This window comes from Plectropomus leopardus, chromosome 13 (genome assembly GCF_008729295.1).
Source record: "Plectropomus leopardus isolate mb chromosome 13, YSFRI_Pleo_2.0, whole genome shotgun sequence".
Classification (NCBI taxonomy): Eukaryota; Metazoa; Chordata; class Actinopteri; order Perciformes; family Serranidae; genus Plectropomus; species Plectropomus leopardus.
In genome coordinates this window covers 4,046,573-4,063,412 of record NC_056475.1, presented here as the reverse complement: position 1 = coordinate 4,063,412, position 16,840 = coordinate 4,046,573, and the positions used below count along the sequence as shown (strand labels likewise).

The window sequence follows — 16,840 nt, the reverse complement described above, 5'->3', positions numbered from 1 at the left end:
TCTCGTTGTACGACCATGCACTGTGCATATTTCATCTTTGGTCTAACTCCAGCACGGATGAGGAGGTTACTGTTTTGCAATGGCCTGCAATAAGAAGGAAATGCAGAAATTTTTCTTCACAAACTGTCCATATCAGTTCCAGTCTTTCTTTCGCCCTTGTTTGAAAAAGCCTACATTCAGATACAGTTTCCAGCGCTGGGACCCAACTCATGAAATATGGATGTATAAAAAAGCTGCATGGCAGCTGCAGATAATTATCTTATAGACTGTGAGAGAGAGACTAATCTGCTTCCTCCATCCCTCCTTGCCACCTCTTTCTTCCTTCCACGCATCCAAACAAGGATGATGTGATGAAGGATATGACCAAGGGCGCTGTTTCCAGAACACATTTGGAAATGGTTCCTCCCTCCATATAGAACTAATTCAGCATGCATCCAGTCTGCAGGGAGAGCCTTCCCCAAAGCGCCAAGACCCACACCATGAGAGCATAGCGTGTTCATCTTGGACGTTTTATACAGAGCGGATGGAAAAAGATGGAGGAAAATCTTAGTGTATGCAACAATAAAGAAAAAAAAAAAAGAGTTCTACAAAGTCATTTTTGTGCATTGAGCTTAATGATGCTCGCCTGGTGAGCTGCTGATCATATCTCTATATATTCCCAAACAGCACTGTCTCAGAAACACATCATAACATGTCATAACATATACAGGCCCGCTCTGGTGAAAAATGGCCAGTATAGTTTTTTTTTTTTTTTTTTTTTTTAAACTTCGCTGAAGGATAAGAAACAGCGGAAAAATGGTGAATCTATTACCCAGAGGCGGACAGAGACAGTACCAGAAACCAATTCTTTGTAAACTATACAGTCTGCTGAGATCAAAGCAAACGCATTCAACATGCTGCCATTTGCCGCTCCACATCCGCTGAGGGCCTGGCAGAGGTTCACAGGGGCCTAATCCCGCTGCGGTGCCTGAAAGCAAAACTACGTACACGGAGGTTGGGGGGGGTAAGGTGTGGCAGAACTCTGGCCGGCAGATTCAACACAGCAGCTGCACGAATCGAACCTCCCCAAAGACCCCACAGTGAGCGCAAAGTTAGCAAAAGCACGGTAGTCCCGCTGTGTTACATGATGTACACAAAACAACATGATATTTAGACAGCTGCAGTCTCGTCAATGAGATTAAAGGATGTAATCTAAAATTTATACACCTAAAATAAGCATTTCCACGGTCCATTAAGCCGGACAGGTGCCCTATGGATTTACTGCATTTATAATAACGCATGATCCTCTGGAAGGATAAATCAGGGATATTTTATTTTTCCTTGTTCATGTGATATTCTGTTAAGGTACATTGGTTCTCCAAGCACCACTTCCTCCCTATCCATTGGGAATAATAATGCCATTTCCATACCATTTTTCTCCGTCTTCTGACCGTTATTCTAATCAACCACATGTTTATGTTTCATTTTTTAAAGGAAGTTACTACAACTTGATAGCTTTTGAGCTTTGAAATTCAGTTTTAAAATCCTCTAAAATTTGAAAAAAAAGAAGAAAAGTCAAATATTATTAGACTCAAAATTAAGAGTATTTGGACTCATTCTTGACTCAAAACTCAAAACCATATTTGGACATGGTCTTGACATAAAATGGACCACAAGAGGACTTGGTCTTGACTTAGTGCTTGCAATATTTTAGTTCTCAATGTTAACTCCAAACATTTTGTGCTCATTTTATGCCTCAAAATTTGACCATGTTTTGGACTTTGGACTCACTGGAGATGGCCAGGACATTTACTTTAAAGGGGAGCATTATTTAACCCCCTTCTAGACAAGATATTATAGGATGGTTGGTGCCAATGAATTCCTTAGTTTTATATGATACCAATATCCTGACAGGGGATTTATGATTGGAATTAAAATAGTCATATTGTTATAAACCACATATTTACATTTGCATTTACATTTTCACATCAGTGTTGTGTTTTTGTTGTGAAAACGGTTGTATTACCTTTAATAAAAGATGGAAAGCATCTAATGCACCATTTAGCAGAATGGGGCGTTTATATTGTCAGCTTGTTGATCGTGTTGCGCATGCTGCGCTGTCTTCAGAGGCCAGACAGTCAAATAAGTCCTGCCCTGTCAAAGCAAAAAAAGAAAACTTAAGCTTCCACCATAGAGCATATCAAATTTATAGTAATGTTTTCTCTTTTAGTTTCATAGGGATTTCCCTAAACCACATCAAACAGCCAAATCTTATCTGCCATTGTTGGTTTTGGCCCAAAACTGTGTCTCCTTAGCAGGATTTGGATATGAGCAGGGGCATGTTGTGAAGCCTGTCGGGGGGATTGGACAGTGGAAAGGTCTGGCTTACTGAATTCCTGAGTCCGCCTGAAATATGCCAGGTTTGACATCAGCGGTGGAAAGGAAGAGAGCGTGCAAAAAGGAGTTAAGGCTATTTCTGGCTTGGCATGTCAGGTTTTCTGCTTGATGATTTAGGCAGAGGTCTCGAAGCAGCATTTACAGTGTGCAGTGAGGTTGTTGTCAGAGTGATGCAGCAGATTGAGGATCAGTGGCACTTATAGACTTAGTGTAGGTGGTAGCTACCGGTAAAGGGAATCTATCACTATACAGCTGTGAATGCTACATTAGGGATGAGCAACAGGCTGTTTTCCCATCAGTATGGTTTATCGAGCTGCTGCCGTGAATTCACTTAGCTTGTCATGAAGCCTTAGACAAAGTCCAAACTGCACAGAAGCTTTGAAATCTGAGCCGTCTTTTGTAAAGTCCCATCCTTTTTTTACAGTTAAGGGGGGCAATTTACCCCAGTATGTAGGATATTTTAACCTTTTTCATTGTTTTTGTTATTGATACAGTTATTGTAATTGAGGTATCAGTAGTAATTGAAAGCAGTATTCCCTAAAGCTCAAGCGATTGCAGCAGAAAGTCTAAAACGTCAAAGCAAACATACTTATGAGATGAGGAATGCTGAAGACGTGCCCAATAACATCATTACATGCACAATAACAACTACTAGTGGACCGCGTCGTTTAACCCAATGCACATCAATTAATGTACGTGTCATGACTCAGGGATGCCTGGCAACATATCAGGAGTGAATATTAGATTTCTATTTTTTTTAACTAAGAGCCCACAGCCCTACAAGCAGCACTGTGAGTGGTGCTTTGAGTTAAATGCTGAGTTTAGCATACTTAAATGACAAAGCAAGGCAGGAAAGGTAACTTTATTTCTATAGCAAATTTCATTCAACAGGGCAATTCAGAGTGCTTAATAAAATGTAAAACGTAATAAGTTATACAGATATACAATAAAATAGTAAAGAGAAAAGATATACAGGGTAGAATTAATCACTAAATGATTTGAAATTTTTAAAAAAGTAATCACATTTCAAAATAGTATAAGTGCAGACAATAGCTGCAAAGAGAGAAAGATTATCTAAAATGATTTAAAATTGAGTTTAAAAATATGCCTATGATATCACTACTAACAAGCTAAAAAAGTATAATGTGTTCCATGTTTACCGTCGTAGTTTAGCGTGTAATTATGTACAGCTAATGGTAATATAATTCATTCTGCAAACAGTAAATCAAAAGTATAGGACACATTGAATTTTTACTGATAATGGCGCGAGATTAACAGTAGTGGGATTACGAAAGTCATCATGATTTATCCTCAGGGAGACATGAATATCACCTAAAATCACAGACGTAAACATTATGATGGCAGACGAGGAAAACTTAGAGGTTTAAAGTCTTTGGAATTCATCCTCTTGAACCATAAACATCTGTACCAAATATTTTGCCAAAACATCTAGACATGGAGGTGTAACTGAAAAAGTGAAAACTTTGACCTGTTGGTGGCACTAGAGAGAAAAATCAGGACACCACCAAAGAAGTCGGATTCAGCCTGAGGGACACGTTAATGTCACATGTTAACCTCATGATGGCACTAAAGGAAAATCAGGAGGTTATAAAAAATCTTTAGGATTCGTCCTGTGATGACCATGAGTAATGGTAATCAATCCAGAGTTGTTGAGACATTTCCATTTGGACCAAAGTGTTGGACCGTCTCACTGACATTGCCACCTCTAGAATTTCACTCCACTTCTTTTCAAAAAGCAGTTTCAGGACCACTTGTAAGAATGATTCATGCAAGACGGAAATTTCAGAATGGGAACACAGTAAATGTTTATTGGGAATAAGAAAAATCTCACGCATTGCACCGAGAATGTCAACAAGAGACAGTTAGCTCATGCAATGTGCAAGTATTTGGCCTGTACGAGCTCCAGCATTTCCAAACATCTTTAGGAAGTGTGTTTCAGCAGCTCTGTCTTCCCGGTAACCTTCACCAGCACACATGCTCACAGTGGCCGTACATGTGTAGCCTAATTGCCCACATTAAAAAACATGTCATCGATATAACAGTTAAAATGTTTCAAGAAAAAATGTTATGACTACCCAGAGGTTTGCTTGGCTGAAGTCCTCACCGACACACCCAGCCTCCTCTGTTACTCACACACCGCTGCACAATTTGACACAAATAATAGGACAAATGTAGGCCAAACATTTTAAAAAAATGAGTGGAACAAAATAACACGGTCCAAATAGAAAATTCCTCATTATACCAAAGACTTGGTGTGATGACCATGTGATTTTATGCCAGTGTCAATAATACATTTGCTTGTGGCGTAGATGGCCAGCGAAAATCAGCCCGAATGGATTATATCAGAGAGCCAGCTGGAGGGAGGAATGGAAGAAAATGGCTGATAATAATTAAAATCAAAGCCATCTAATCAGCCGTTGCCGTAAGGACATCACTCGGTCAAGCTGAGGAACGTAGCAGTCACTTATTAGCTTCTTATAAATGATGCATGGAAACTTCAACTTTTTCGCTCAGTACCAGTTATCTCCGGTTTCCAAAACCTGTATTGTGTTTCAAAGAGTCTGAATCACATTTTCCACTTACTTAAATGATAATTGACTTCTCATGACATCTGTCTTTCTTCCTTTCCACCGAATCAGGTTTTGAATTTTTTTGGACCGGCGTCCAAAAGAGCCCATGACGGTTTCATTTGGAAAGTCACAGATACGTGTTTGAGATGGCAAATCATTCATTCATTCTTTTTCGTTTCATCTCCCCCAAAAATTAGGTGTTAAAGAGCACATTGTTTCCACTTTGCCTGAAAATACTTTGCTGTAGAACGAACCGTACGCTCATTAGGGGGGCAGCCTGAAGCCGGTTGGATTAAATGATGTGTTTTGATGGACGTGCGCTGCCAAGTAAAGCACGGTCCATCTCCTGCTCTACCCACTAAATAAGAACACCCTTTCTGGATCAGGTCATTATCCTATACCTTTATTTTCTCAACCTCGACCTTGACCTTGACCATCAAACATTTACTTCTGCATGCCCCCAATTAGCTTAAATGTTATCCATCCGGTATTTACAGGTTGTTACCATAAGCGGTTACATACTGTACCTGCAGACTGTGGATGGTTCTCATTTACTGTATCACAGCCGCTTTGAAGTTTGATAAGTTTCTCTTAAAACTAGACAGGCTTCTCCAGTCTCTTCAGCAGAGTGTCCCTCCTGTGAACCCTGTCAGGACCACCTCGGCAGGGTGCTGGCATGGGTCAAGGTCAGGCCCCCTCTTTTTACAAGCTGTCTTGTGTTTGCGGTGGAACCGTCCATCAGACAGCGAGCTAGAACACAATAAATGCACACGTCAAGCGCCACTGTAACAAAGACGACTTCCTTGATAAGTGCAAAGCGACGGGGGAAAATTTACAAGGACGTCTATTACGGCTGCAACTGGAAAAGCAGAGATTTGTCCTCGACTCTCTCACAACCACATGTGAATCTCTGGAGAGCACAGGGAGGCCCGCTTCACCTCCGACCCCAACATTACAGTGCGTCAGCTCCTGACATAGCAGAATGGTCACGTTAAGCAGAGCGCTTAGTAGTCGAGCGATTTTGGCCCCGGCTATCGGAAGAGGCGACAAGGCCTCCATTTAAGTAAATTTATGGCTCCGGCGCTGGGGCCGGGCGAGGTGGCTCCAGATCCCGAGTCTGTTATCTGTTATGGAGGAAAACGTCTGACATACTTGGGGAGGACGCCTGCTGCTCCCAGTCAGAAGAACGTGGAGTCTCACAGGACGCACAAATGTTTTCTGAATGTTGTAAGGTGAAGTGATTTACAAACCCTGCAGCTGTCTTTGTCCTGGACCAGGAGAAAGGAGTTAGGTGGATGGGTGCTAATGAGATCAATGGAGAACCACGTCCAAAAGGAGCCTGGATGTCTCATTCGACCCCTCAGGACGTCCAGGATCTTGAGTTGGCTGTGGAGATTGTTGCTGACTCTAATAAATCGAAGACAGACTAAAGCCAGCTTTACGCCATTTCACTGTTGTAGCTCAAATTTTCAATGTTGGAATAAAATCATGAGTTTTACCTCAGCTGGTTTTTGCTCCTGCAATCTTGGTCGTTTGGTGTAATGCCTACCATACACTACAAGACTTTTTATAGATGACGGTGTCACACTCTCAAACATCTAAAGACAGTTTAGACAGTTTTTGCAAAGACTGGGGATCTTGCATGGTCAGTTTGCAAGACTACAACGAGATTCCTCTTGGGATAATTTCTGATCCTGCTAAAATATTTCCAGAGTTCCTGCAAATCCTTAAAAAGTCTCAGAATGCATTAAATTCATTAATTTAAAATTAAAGCCTTAAATGCTTTTAAAATGCCTTAAATCAATCTTTCAACAGTCTTAAAATGCTCAGACATGATAAGTAGGATTTTAAGAATTATTCTGGCTTTTTCTGAATGCTCAAAGTATTCAGAAATGTTTTTAAAAAGGCCATCAAATGTCTTTTGCATTAACATCTGCAAAAAGTCAAGTTTTATGTAGCAATAAATATTAAGACAAATTCTCCCTAACTATGAGTATTTTTTATTGTTTTTTTTTTATTAGTTGCAGTTCGTGACAATTAAAAATTCTCAGTCTTTGTAAAATCTTGTGTGTTTCTTTAAACTCACATTGTCTTTAGATGTGAGCGGGTGTCATACTGTAATCGTCAAAAAGTATTTTCAAACATTTCTTGAAGTCTTTGAGTAAATGGTAGATATAAGTCTTATCTTAAATATGAAACGGTGCATAGAAGCGGTTCAGTTGTCATTGCTTATTTATGTTCTTTCTCTTTGATTTCACAGCGACAGACACCATGTCTCCAGCTCCATCCCCGTGCCGACCAAGTCTCAGCTGGGTGTGTCCGCTGCCTCAGAGATAGGCTTCTCCTGCCACACCAGCTCCCCGGACCGAGGCCTGAGAAAAAGGGCGAGCTCGGAGGCCGATAAGTACAAACCAACTCCTCCGCCCAGTTACAGCACAGCCATGGGTGAAGAGCAGCCTCCGGTTGGCCTGGCTCCACCTTCGCCTTCACCCAAACACCTGTCCTCCTCCCTGGATGCCGGCATGGCCTCACTCAACCTGACCAAGACTACAGAGTCCAATACAGAGCAGAAGGAAGAGAAGGAGGAGGTGGAGGAGACAGCGGTGGAGGTGGAGAGACGCAGAAGCACTGACAGGGAGACAGCGGTAGATAAAGAAGAAGAGACTGAGGAGCAGCTGCCCAGTAGCACCGTTGCACCCGACTCTTCGTCAGTTCAGGACGCTGGTGAGGAAACAGTGCCAGCGAGCCAGCACACAGGCGCCATGAACGGCTCCTTGGTGCCAGGACAGGCGCCGGTTAGCCTGGTCCCAGAGCTGCGCTGCTCTGTGGAGCAAGCGGAGGAGATCATGGGCACAGAGGCCACCGGGTTAGGCCTCGGGTTGGGGTTAGGGTTAGCAGATGAGGCCCGGATGGAGGACTACCGCTGCATCCCCGTGGACCACGCAGTCGCTGTGGAGTGTGACGAACAGGTACTGGGAGAGCTGGACGTCGCCGGCTTTGAGGAGTTCTCCAGGCGCATCTATGCACTAAATGAGAACATGTCCAGCTTCCGCAGACCGCGCAAGAACTCCGACAAGTGAGGCCGAGGACGTACGGAGAGAGGGAGGCATGAAGAAACTTGCACAGGGGGGTTTGGAGGAACACAAGGCAGGGACATGAGGACAAGGGTGGAGTCCCCACTCACTTATCGCAGCATCAAAGATCATAGGAGCTATTCTGGAATAACGACCAATTTGCACTTATTGTAAACATTTCCATAGTAATCGTTTAAATGTTAGAGAGCAGTTAGAAGTGCAAGTATTGGGACAGCAAGCTTTACTTTTTATTTTGAAGCCAACAGTAATATTTTTTTAAACAACGGATAAAACAAAGAAACATTCTTTCGTAATCAAACATTTTTAGTAATTTGGCCTTATGTGTTAACAATCGTCCTTATGAATTAGTGCATTTATTGTAGTTTTGTTCAGTAACGCGACCATTAGTGTAAAATGGTCCTCCAATAACAGACCCAAACTTCTTGTCCAAAGCATCATGGTCTCTGTATTACGGATGGGCACGAGTGCTCAAGTGCACGATATGGACTAAGGATGATAGTCGTTTTGAATATAATCAAATACGTGAAATGTAATCGAATAGTAGCTAGATGATGCAGTGCCATCAGAGTATATGCAATATGTTTTTGTTAGCTTTGATTAAGGAAAAAATACATTTGCAATGGTTTGAAATCAGCAGTTTTAATTTTTTTTTTCAAATAATGATAAATCGATTGTTAATTTAACCAATAATCAGCTTACAATGTTGCAACCCTAATATGGACGTCAGAATCCGTTCAACATCTGGAGTAATATCCACCCAGCCTCTCACAACTGAACATGACTTTTTTTCTTAATATCTAAAATGTGTGAAATCTTATTTCATTGAAGAGCTGCGTGCGGTCTATTGTTCAGGGCCTCTTTGCCTCGTTGTCAATCTATTTATCATGAGACTACCGCTGCGGACACACACAAAAAATGACAAGGCTAATTGTTAACATCGCACGGCTAATGTTACCTAACGTTTATTGATGGGTTTTTCAACAAAGCCGAGCTCATTCAGTTTCAGTGTGAGTTTGTTTGGACCTTTAAAGGCTCGGTGTTGGATGTTAGCTGCTGCTGCTCTGTTAGCGCGTGCTAACAGGTCAGATGTTGCACTGAGCGGGAGAAGAGCGGCTCCGGAGGCAGTCCTTCAGCGCTGCATCTAACCAGCAGCAACAGAAAGCTTTCTGACTTTTCTTCTATTAATTTGCATTCATGGATTGATAGGCTTAGTGAAACCTGGTTGTCCAATAATTCATTTTCGTCTCCATTCTTTCGTTAGATATTGTTTTTTTGCGAGTTCTCTATAATAATTTAATGTAAGTATTCCAAAATGGATCTGGCACCTGATTGCTACCTTTGTATAAAGTCCCAACCTCACCTGAGCACTGTGAGGTCACACGCCCACAAAAAACAAGGAAGGAAATGAGAAAAAAACCAGGGGGAGGGCAGAGTTTATGCAGAAAAATGCTCGACCACACACTTGTAGTAGGTCATAAGTAACTTATCACTGCACATCAAGTTCCACATTACCAAGAAACGCTGCCGTTTGCCACTTTATTTTATTATTTTTTTTGGACATTTAATGATAGACACACAAATTGAGAATTTTTGCAACTAAAAGTTTCATCAGACTTCTGTCGCTAAGCCTGCTGTCCCAGTACTTTACACCTCTGACTGTACAAGCAAACGCTTCCCGCGCCTTCATTCAGGGTGCATGATGGTGGGTGTGCGCGGGAGGGAGAAAGTGACGTGTATGCAAGTGTTTCGGAGCTTCACATCAGCATGCAACCGCAGTCACAGTTCGGTTTGACGTCATTCCGCCAATGACCTTTGGACACGGCAGGATGTTGCCGCCGCAGAGCGAGGTGGGAGCAGGAACCAGTAGCCCAATCGGAGGCTCCCTTATCTGTGTGACACACGGCATCCCCCGTCTCCCCCGACGACAGCTCGACCCACGCGGAGTCGAGCTTCTCCTTCAGGTCTTTTAGATTCGGATCAGGTGGCAGTTTGGAGCTTACAGCACATGGCAGGGATACGGTGCAATTGTTTTTCTGTCCATCTCCATGTCCTCTATTTTTTCCTCTTTTATTTTTAAATTTTTAACGTACCCCATCAATATTAACATCGATGTTAATGTTACGTCCACTGATTCTCATATTCAGTAGACCAAAAATTAAATTCTGTGTCTGTGTTCGGTTGAAATGTCTCACTCAGGCTCTACTGTAGGTGTCGATAGCAATCCCGTCGTGTGTGATTTTTGTCTCCATGTTCTGAATGCTTTCTTGCACTGGTATTCAATTATTTATGTCTCTCAACAATTGTGTGTGCTTTGTTTCAAAGGAATTTTATGTTCCCCACTCACATGGGATGTCGCTCATTAATATTGTTAAATGCTAGACTGATGTAACCAGTGTCTGGGTCCGATCGTGGACAGCTGCTTCGCATCGGCCGCCGTGACGCAGATGGACTCTCCACCGGCAGTCCACTTTGTGTTTCAGATCCAGTACTGTGGTTGCTGACTGTTGAGACATACTGTATTTAAAACTAAAAGACGAACCATGTATGATCATTTCCATAAAATGCTATACAGTTCAGTAAGTGACCATGTACAGATACTTTTGTATGGAGGGGTTTCTTTTTGTTATTAAAGACTTGCAGTCCAATGGCAATGTATGTATGTCGCCCCCCTTTAAAAGTGCTCTGCCTACATTTTTATCTGTGTGTTTAACCATTTGAATCCTGGGCAAATTTACCTGATTTCTTTCAAAAACATGGCAAAAGATTGGCAAAAGAAAGTACAAGAAAACAAGTAGAAAAAGCACACACCAAAGAAAGTCAAAAAAACACCAACAAATAAATTTAAAAAATCAGAATTTTGTAAAAAATTGTAAAAAAAAAATTGTGGAACATTTCTTACCAAGTTATTTATTGCCTTTTTTCCAATGTTTTTGAAAATAAACAAATAAATAAATTATACCAAAGTGCTCACGGTTCAAAAGGTTGAAGCATGGATGTTTCAAAAGACACGGATACAGTGCAATGTCTCTTTCCAGGTATCATGACCTGGTTATTCACGATAACCCACAGACCTTCTTATGAGCAGTTTCATGCAGGAACTATTTTCTCTCACCGAGCAGAAGGTAACAGAAGACCGACTTCTCAACGCTGATCTCTTCAACACTAAGCAACTCACACTTTGATAAACAGCATCACAGGTAAGAGGATTTTATTTGGGGTGAACTGTCCCTTTAGTCCAGTGATACTCAACTCGCTTTGCTTGGTGGGCTCTGTAGCAAAAGACGAGGGCGAGGGGCAGCAGCCCAGTACATGTTTCTAGGGTTTTTGGGCGTTTCTAGGAATTTAAGATGTTTCTAGGATTTAAGGACATTGGAGGCTTAATTATGACCTCTGTCGGGTCTGCTGAGGATCCTCCCCTGGCCATTTTTTTTGACAAACAAGCTCTATTTTACCCCTCACTCTCCATATTCTTGAAATCCCCCCAAAACAACCTCTTCAAAACTGCCGACAACAACTTACAAACTGTGTTCTTCCCCCATCCTGCATTATTCCCCATTTTCTGCATTATTTCGTCTTCTTCTTTATTTTGTTGTTGTTTTCTTTGCAAATCATCTTTGAGTATCTAGAAAAGGGCTGTATAAGGCCAATGTATTATTCTCATTATTATTATTATTCTCACTTATTTTAATTATTGTTATTATTTTGGTGCTGTCTTAGGCACTCAGGTACCTTATATATGCTAAAAGTACAAAAACAATCCTCAGTGTGAATCATTTTATTTTTATGTTGAGTATCACTGCTTTAATCCTTAGTGTGTCTAAGTACTTGTGCAAAACATCCCATCTGAAATATTTTACATTTCACTCTTTATTTTTTTTTTTTTCAAATTTAACCTTTTTGTTCTTTTTTTCTCCTGAGTCTTTATTTAGGATTTAGAGACGTGCTGCATCCCTGCTCAATTTGAAAAATATTGTACTGACTTAAGACAAAGCTTTAGGTGCATCATGGGAATCATATGGTAAGGTAAGCCCTGCTTTACTTTGATGACTTATAATTATTAATTTCGTCCTAGCTAGCATCTGAGAGGAGTTACTGGTGTTTTTTTGTACTACTTTACTACTACTTTTTGTGCTACTTTATTTCAGTTTCACAGGCATTATTATTATTATTATTATTATCATGATATGACATTATTTTTGCTTTGAACTGCCACCAGAGTCACTTCAGTCAGATAGCCAGAGAAAGATAAATCTTTGTCCCTCGTCTGTCCGAAATATAATCACTGCAGACCTTCCATATATGTACAGATGTGATTCTACATTTGGCAGCTCCTTCAGTGCTTTCAGTAAGCCTTTTTCTCATGGAATAAGTCCTTTTGCATTCCTCTACCTCATTTTGCACTTGTCTGAGTAAAAGCCAACCTTTCTGGTGGTATTACCGTGTCACCGTGTTGTCAGGGCTCCAGCTAATGTATCAATTTGTTCACATTAAGCACCGGAAAACAGTAACTTATAGCATTTGAAGTATGCTTGTAATTCACTTCGGTTTTATAAGGCAGATTACGGCTGGCTGCAATCAATATCTTTTATTTCTCATGGCAATAAAGCTTTTAGAATCAGCTGTTGGACTTCTCATAGTGGCTCCCATTAGGAATGTCAATAATGCAGATGATTGCTGAGTCTGTCTTTTCTGTTTCCAGATCCACATAAAGCAGTTTCCTGCTTCCATAAGCTCCGTGTGTCACTCTGCAGACTGTCTGCCCTCACAGCTAAGCCCCTACAGGTGTCTGCGGGCCTCAACGCTCGGCCTTCTGGGAATCACATTTCATCCAGTCAGAGACGGGACATTTGTGCCATCATGGACGGAAGACCATGCATGTGAGTGTCGTCGCACAGGTGCACAGCTTAAAACGTTTGATAGTTTGCAGGTTGTTATTGTAAAGTTTACGAGAAGCGATGCATTGAGAGTGAGAGTAAGCAGACCTTGTTTCCTTGCTCGCAAAGCCATCTTCATATTTTTGGGCTGAGTGCTCAGTTTAAAGAGTTCAGCACACTGCTGCAGTGTATAGTCTGCTGCACTGTTCATCATCACAGGCACCTCGCAAAATACACACCAGCCAAACCAGCACTGCCGGCTGTCTAAGTCAGCGCCTCTGGGCTTTTCACCACGATGTGTGTATGTGTATGTATGTGACAGTAATGAATCAACACTTACTCTGTCTTCACCCTCATAGAAGTGTCCTCATAAACTCTTAATACTGATTTCAACAGTCACCGGCCAAATTTATCCGATCCATCTAAACCGGATAACCGCCCTGTGATGTAGCAGATCGCGGATGTATCGCAGCGTCAATTCATGGTTCATAGGGTCTAAAAACCTGGAAAAGTCATAGAATTATAAAATAGCAATTTCTAGGCCTGGAAACATTTTGAGCAAAAGAAAAAAAAATAAATTAGGGAAAACTTCAATTAAAACTTAAATAGATATTTTAAAAACATTTTTTTCTTTAAAATTGCCATAACATTTAAAGAAAAAAAAAAGCCAAAAATAGAAGTGACACGGTGTATTGATAGCCATTTCAGAGAATATATTGTCCTTAAAATGTCATGAAATCTATGGGTAAACGTGTACGACCCCTACACGTTATAAACGGTTGAAACAGCTGGCACAGGGAGGTGAATCTCTTCACTCCATCAGCACCTCATTTATACAGCAGCCGTATCGTCTGACACCATTGGTCCCGGGTCAAAGTCACTCACCGTACCCTTGTCATTCTTAGGTCTCAGCGACACTCGATATCGTTGTCATTACTCGGTCTCCGTCATGCAGTAGATCCATTGTCATTATTACTGCAGGCGTCACTCATGCACTGTAATCCTGTCATTGCTATATGTCAGGCATAACGGCATGTACTGTATATTTATTTTTGGAAATCTGTGAATAAATACCAGATGAGAGTCGAGAGTATTTGATGGCTGCATTACACGATATTGTGTCGGTTAGTGACAATAATGCTCATCGTGTGAATAACACCAGAGTGGCAAGAAAAGTGCAAAGTCCTCCTCTTAATTAGTTTTTGGGCAACTGATTGCAAAAAATTAATTATTCTGATGATAAGTTACATGTAAAAGCGACACTTTGACATTTTGGGAAAGAAACTCGTTTGTTTTCTCGCTGAAAGTCAGCTGCGTTTGTGCAGCCAAACATGTTTGTTTTCTCGCAGCCTGTTGCTGCATATTCAGTGGTGTTTGTGTAACCGTATGTGGGTGTTGCTTGTTGCCTGTTGCTGCGTTGTAGCAGTGACCGTGCCACCAAATATGTCTTTTTCTAACCGTAAACAAGTGGTTTTTGTAAGAAAGAAATCAAACCAATTTGCTTAAATGGTTACAAAAGCAGCATATTTTTTGGGCAGAGCCAGACTCAGTGTTTGCCCCTGGCTTTTAGCTAAGCTACGCTAACCATCCCATGGCTCTGGCTTCATAAACCTTTGTCAGAAAGCAAATTAAAAAACTATTTTTCAGACTTTGCATGCAGTTTTCAGGATATGAGTTGACTTTGCGCTGGATGTATCACTGTCACCCTGCATCCTAACATGAATGCCCCACATTTACGCCTCGTCACAGGACAGGAGGGAGGCAGGAGTCAGATATCAGCCTTGGCAAGCGTTCAGCTCTGTGGTTTAAAGTCAACACAAAGACGCAAAGTACTTTCTCATTCATTAGCGAGTTGAGACCTCATACTACGACTATAACTCTTTATAGCTGGATTATAGTCATAATACAGGGACTTGGGGACTGCGTTACGGGCGCAGAGGGAGAAGCAGCAGCTCCGGTGTCCTGTCTGAGAGCTCAGACCAGGCCCTGGTGGATCCGCTCACCTTGACCCGTCCTGGTCCTGGACTTGGTTGGTCAACACCGTGCTGCGACCCGGCTCAGCTGTTTAAACCATCTCCCGAACACGACTATCTGCCTGGATGAAATCCCAGTCACCTCTCCAGTTTTCTCTGCAGTAAAAACTCTTTCCTCTCGATCACACCCAATGTTTTCTTTCTTAAAACGCGAGTCTCGACCTTTCCCAGCCGTTCAGCAAACTTTATGGGGCTGACTTATTCTCCCCACATGCTCCAGTTGCACGGCCTAATGAAACGCACTGGTGTCCAGCTGATTTCACTGCGGCAATATCAATATTGAGATTGGAGTGCTGTGAGTGCAGAATTGTAGTTTAAAAAACAATATCACAATGACCATGACGGTTTTATTATGGACCTTGTGAAATTAAAACCGATTGCTGAGGACTGATGTCATCGCACTCGTACGAGGATTTCGGGGTGAATTCATGCTTGAAGACATTGTGGCTTTCTATAATTACCTTTAGAAAGTTTGAATGACGTAACTGACACCTGACATACAGACGAAGAGGGGAATACTCCCCAAACGCACAATGGGCCTTAACAACAGTCCCCCCTACAGCGAACAATGGCAAACAATATGAAAAGGCATATCACAGCACAGAGGGACGGATTAGATTTTTGCCGGATGATCTTTTTTTGTACTGGAGCCATTGTGCTGTGTGTGGTGTACATGTTTTGAAGTAGATGTACTTTCATGGATAACATCATGTTTTCTCCTCTCTTATTTCTGGGAATGACTCGCTGTCTGTGCGTGCCTTTGAGGTACAGCCGTGCACTGATTCACGGACCTCATCTCGTGGCTGAAACACCTGCTGCGCATCAGTCCTCACACACAACGACAGTGACCTGCTGAGCTGCAACCAATGATTACAGACTGTTCCACTGCATGGCATCTGATGACAAGAAAATGAGAAGAGTAAAAAGAAATACCATCAGTGCCTGCTTGATATTTGCACATACTGACCCGTTATTGGTAGATTGTTTCAGCATGATTTTTCTCTTCATCTAACCAAGTCCACCCCACCCGATTATATTGTCCTGTAAAGTACACGCAGCAGTACGTACAGGTGGAGTGGAATTACTTTTACCACCTGCACTTTTTAACGAATGATTCGATTGGATTTACTTCAGTTCAATTAAATTTGTATTATTTGTCTCAAACACAATTTGTGTTGCAGCAAGTGTAAAAAAACAAATACAAGCACAAAAAATATGACACAACATACAACAATTGACATTAATTTTTGCAAAGGTTGACTAGCAACTGTGCACATTCAAGATCCACAGGAGCAGATTAATAAATGTAACTCCATGGGGCCTGTAATAATTGAGTTTGCATTTCATTTATTTTATTTATTAGGACAACATTCACCAATCAACAACCATTTGTGTAGTGCACATCACCATCAAACAGTCATGACAGTCACAATAATGCAGCATCAGGACCGGCACCACGAAGGCCAGTACTGCACACGCAAAACTGAACACTGAACACAAAACTGATGAGATATACAGCCAGAAATACCAGATATTTTTCACTTTTGTTAGTAAACCAAATAGATACTTTTATAACATATAACTTGTCCATTGCCTTCCACATGTTCCACTCTTGAAAGTTTTTTTTCTAACTAACATTTTATGTAGATAACTTCTTTTCTGGAAAAAAAGAAGTTTATGTTAAACATTCATTCTTTTTCAATTATTGGAAAAATTAGTCCAAAACTTCATTCTGACATTTAAAAAGTCGCAGAGTACCCCCTCCATCTTGACTCTATCATCTCATATTGTCTGTCACCATCTTTTCCCCAAAAAACTTTGCAATAAAACTGTTAACCAAGTTCAGCCCCAAATATCTGCTGTAGACTGTT

At 41.4% G+C, this 16,840-nt stretch overlaps 1 protein-coding gene across 1 annotated transcript in view; it reads left to right on the top strand.

Annotated features, from left to right (window-relative positions):
* uvrag (UV radiation resistance associated gene) overlaps positions 1–10,716 on the top strand; it is a 119,497-nt gene extending 108,781 nt beyond the window's left edge. Inside the window, exon 15 of the mRNA XM_042498843.1 lies at positions 7,228–10,716. Within this exon, the coding sequence (XP_042354777.1) occupies positions 7,228–8,047 (820 nt within the window). The 3' untranslated portion in view covers positions 8,048–10,716. The remainder of the gene's footprint in view (positions 1–7,227) is intronic.
* Positions 10,717–16,840: the final 6,124 nt, after the last annotated feature.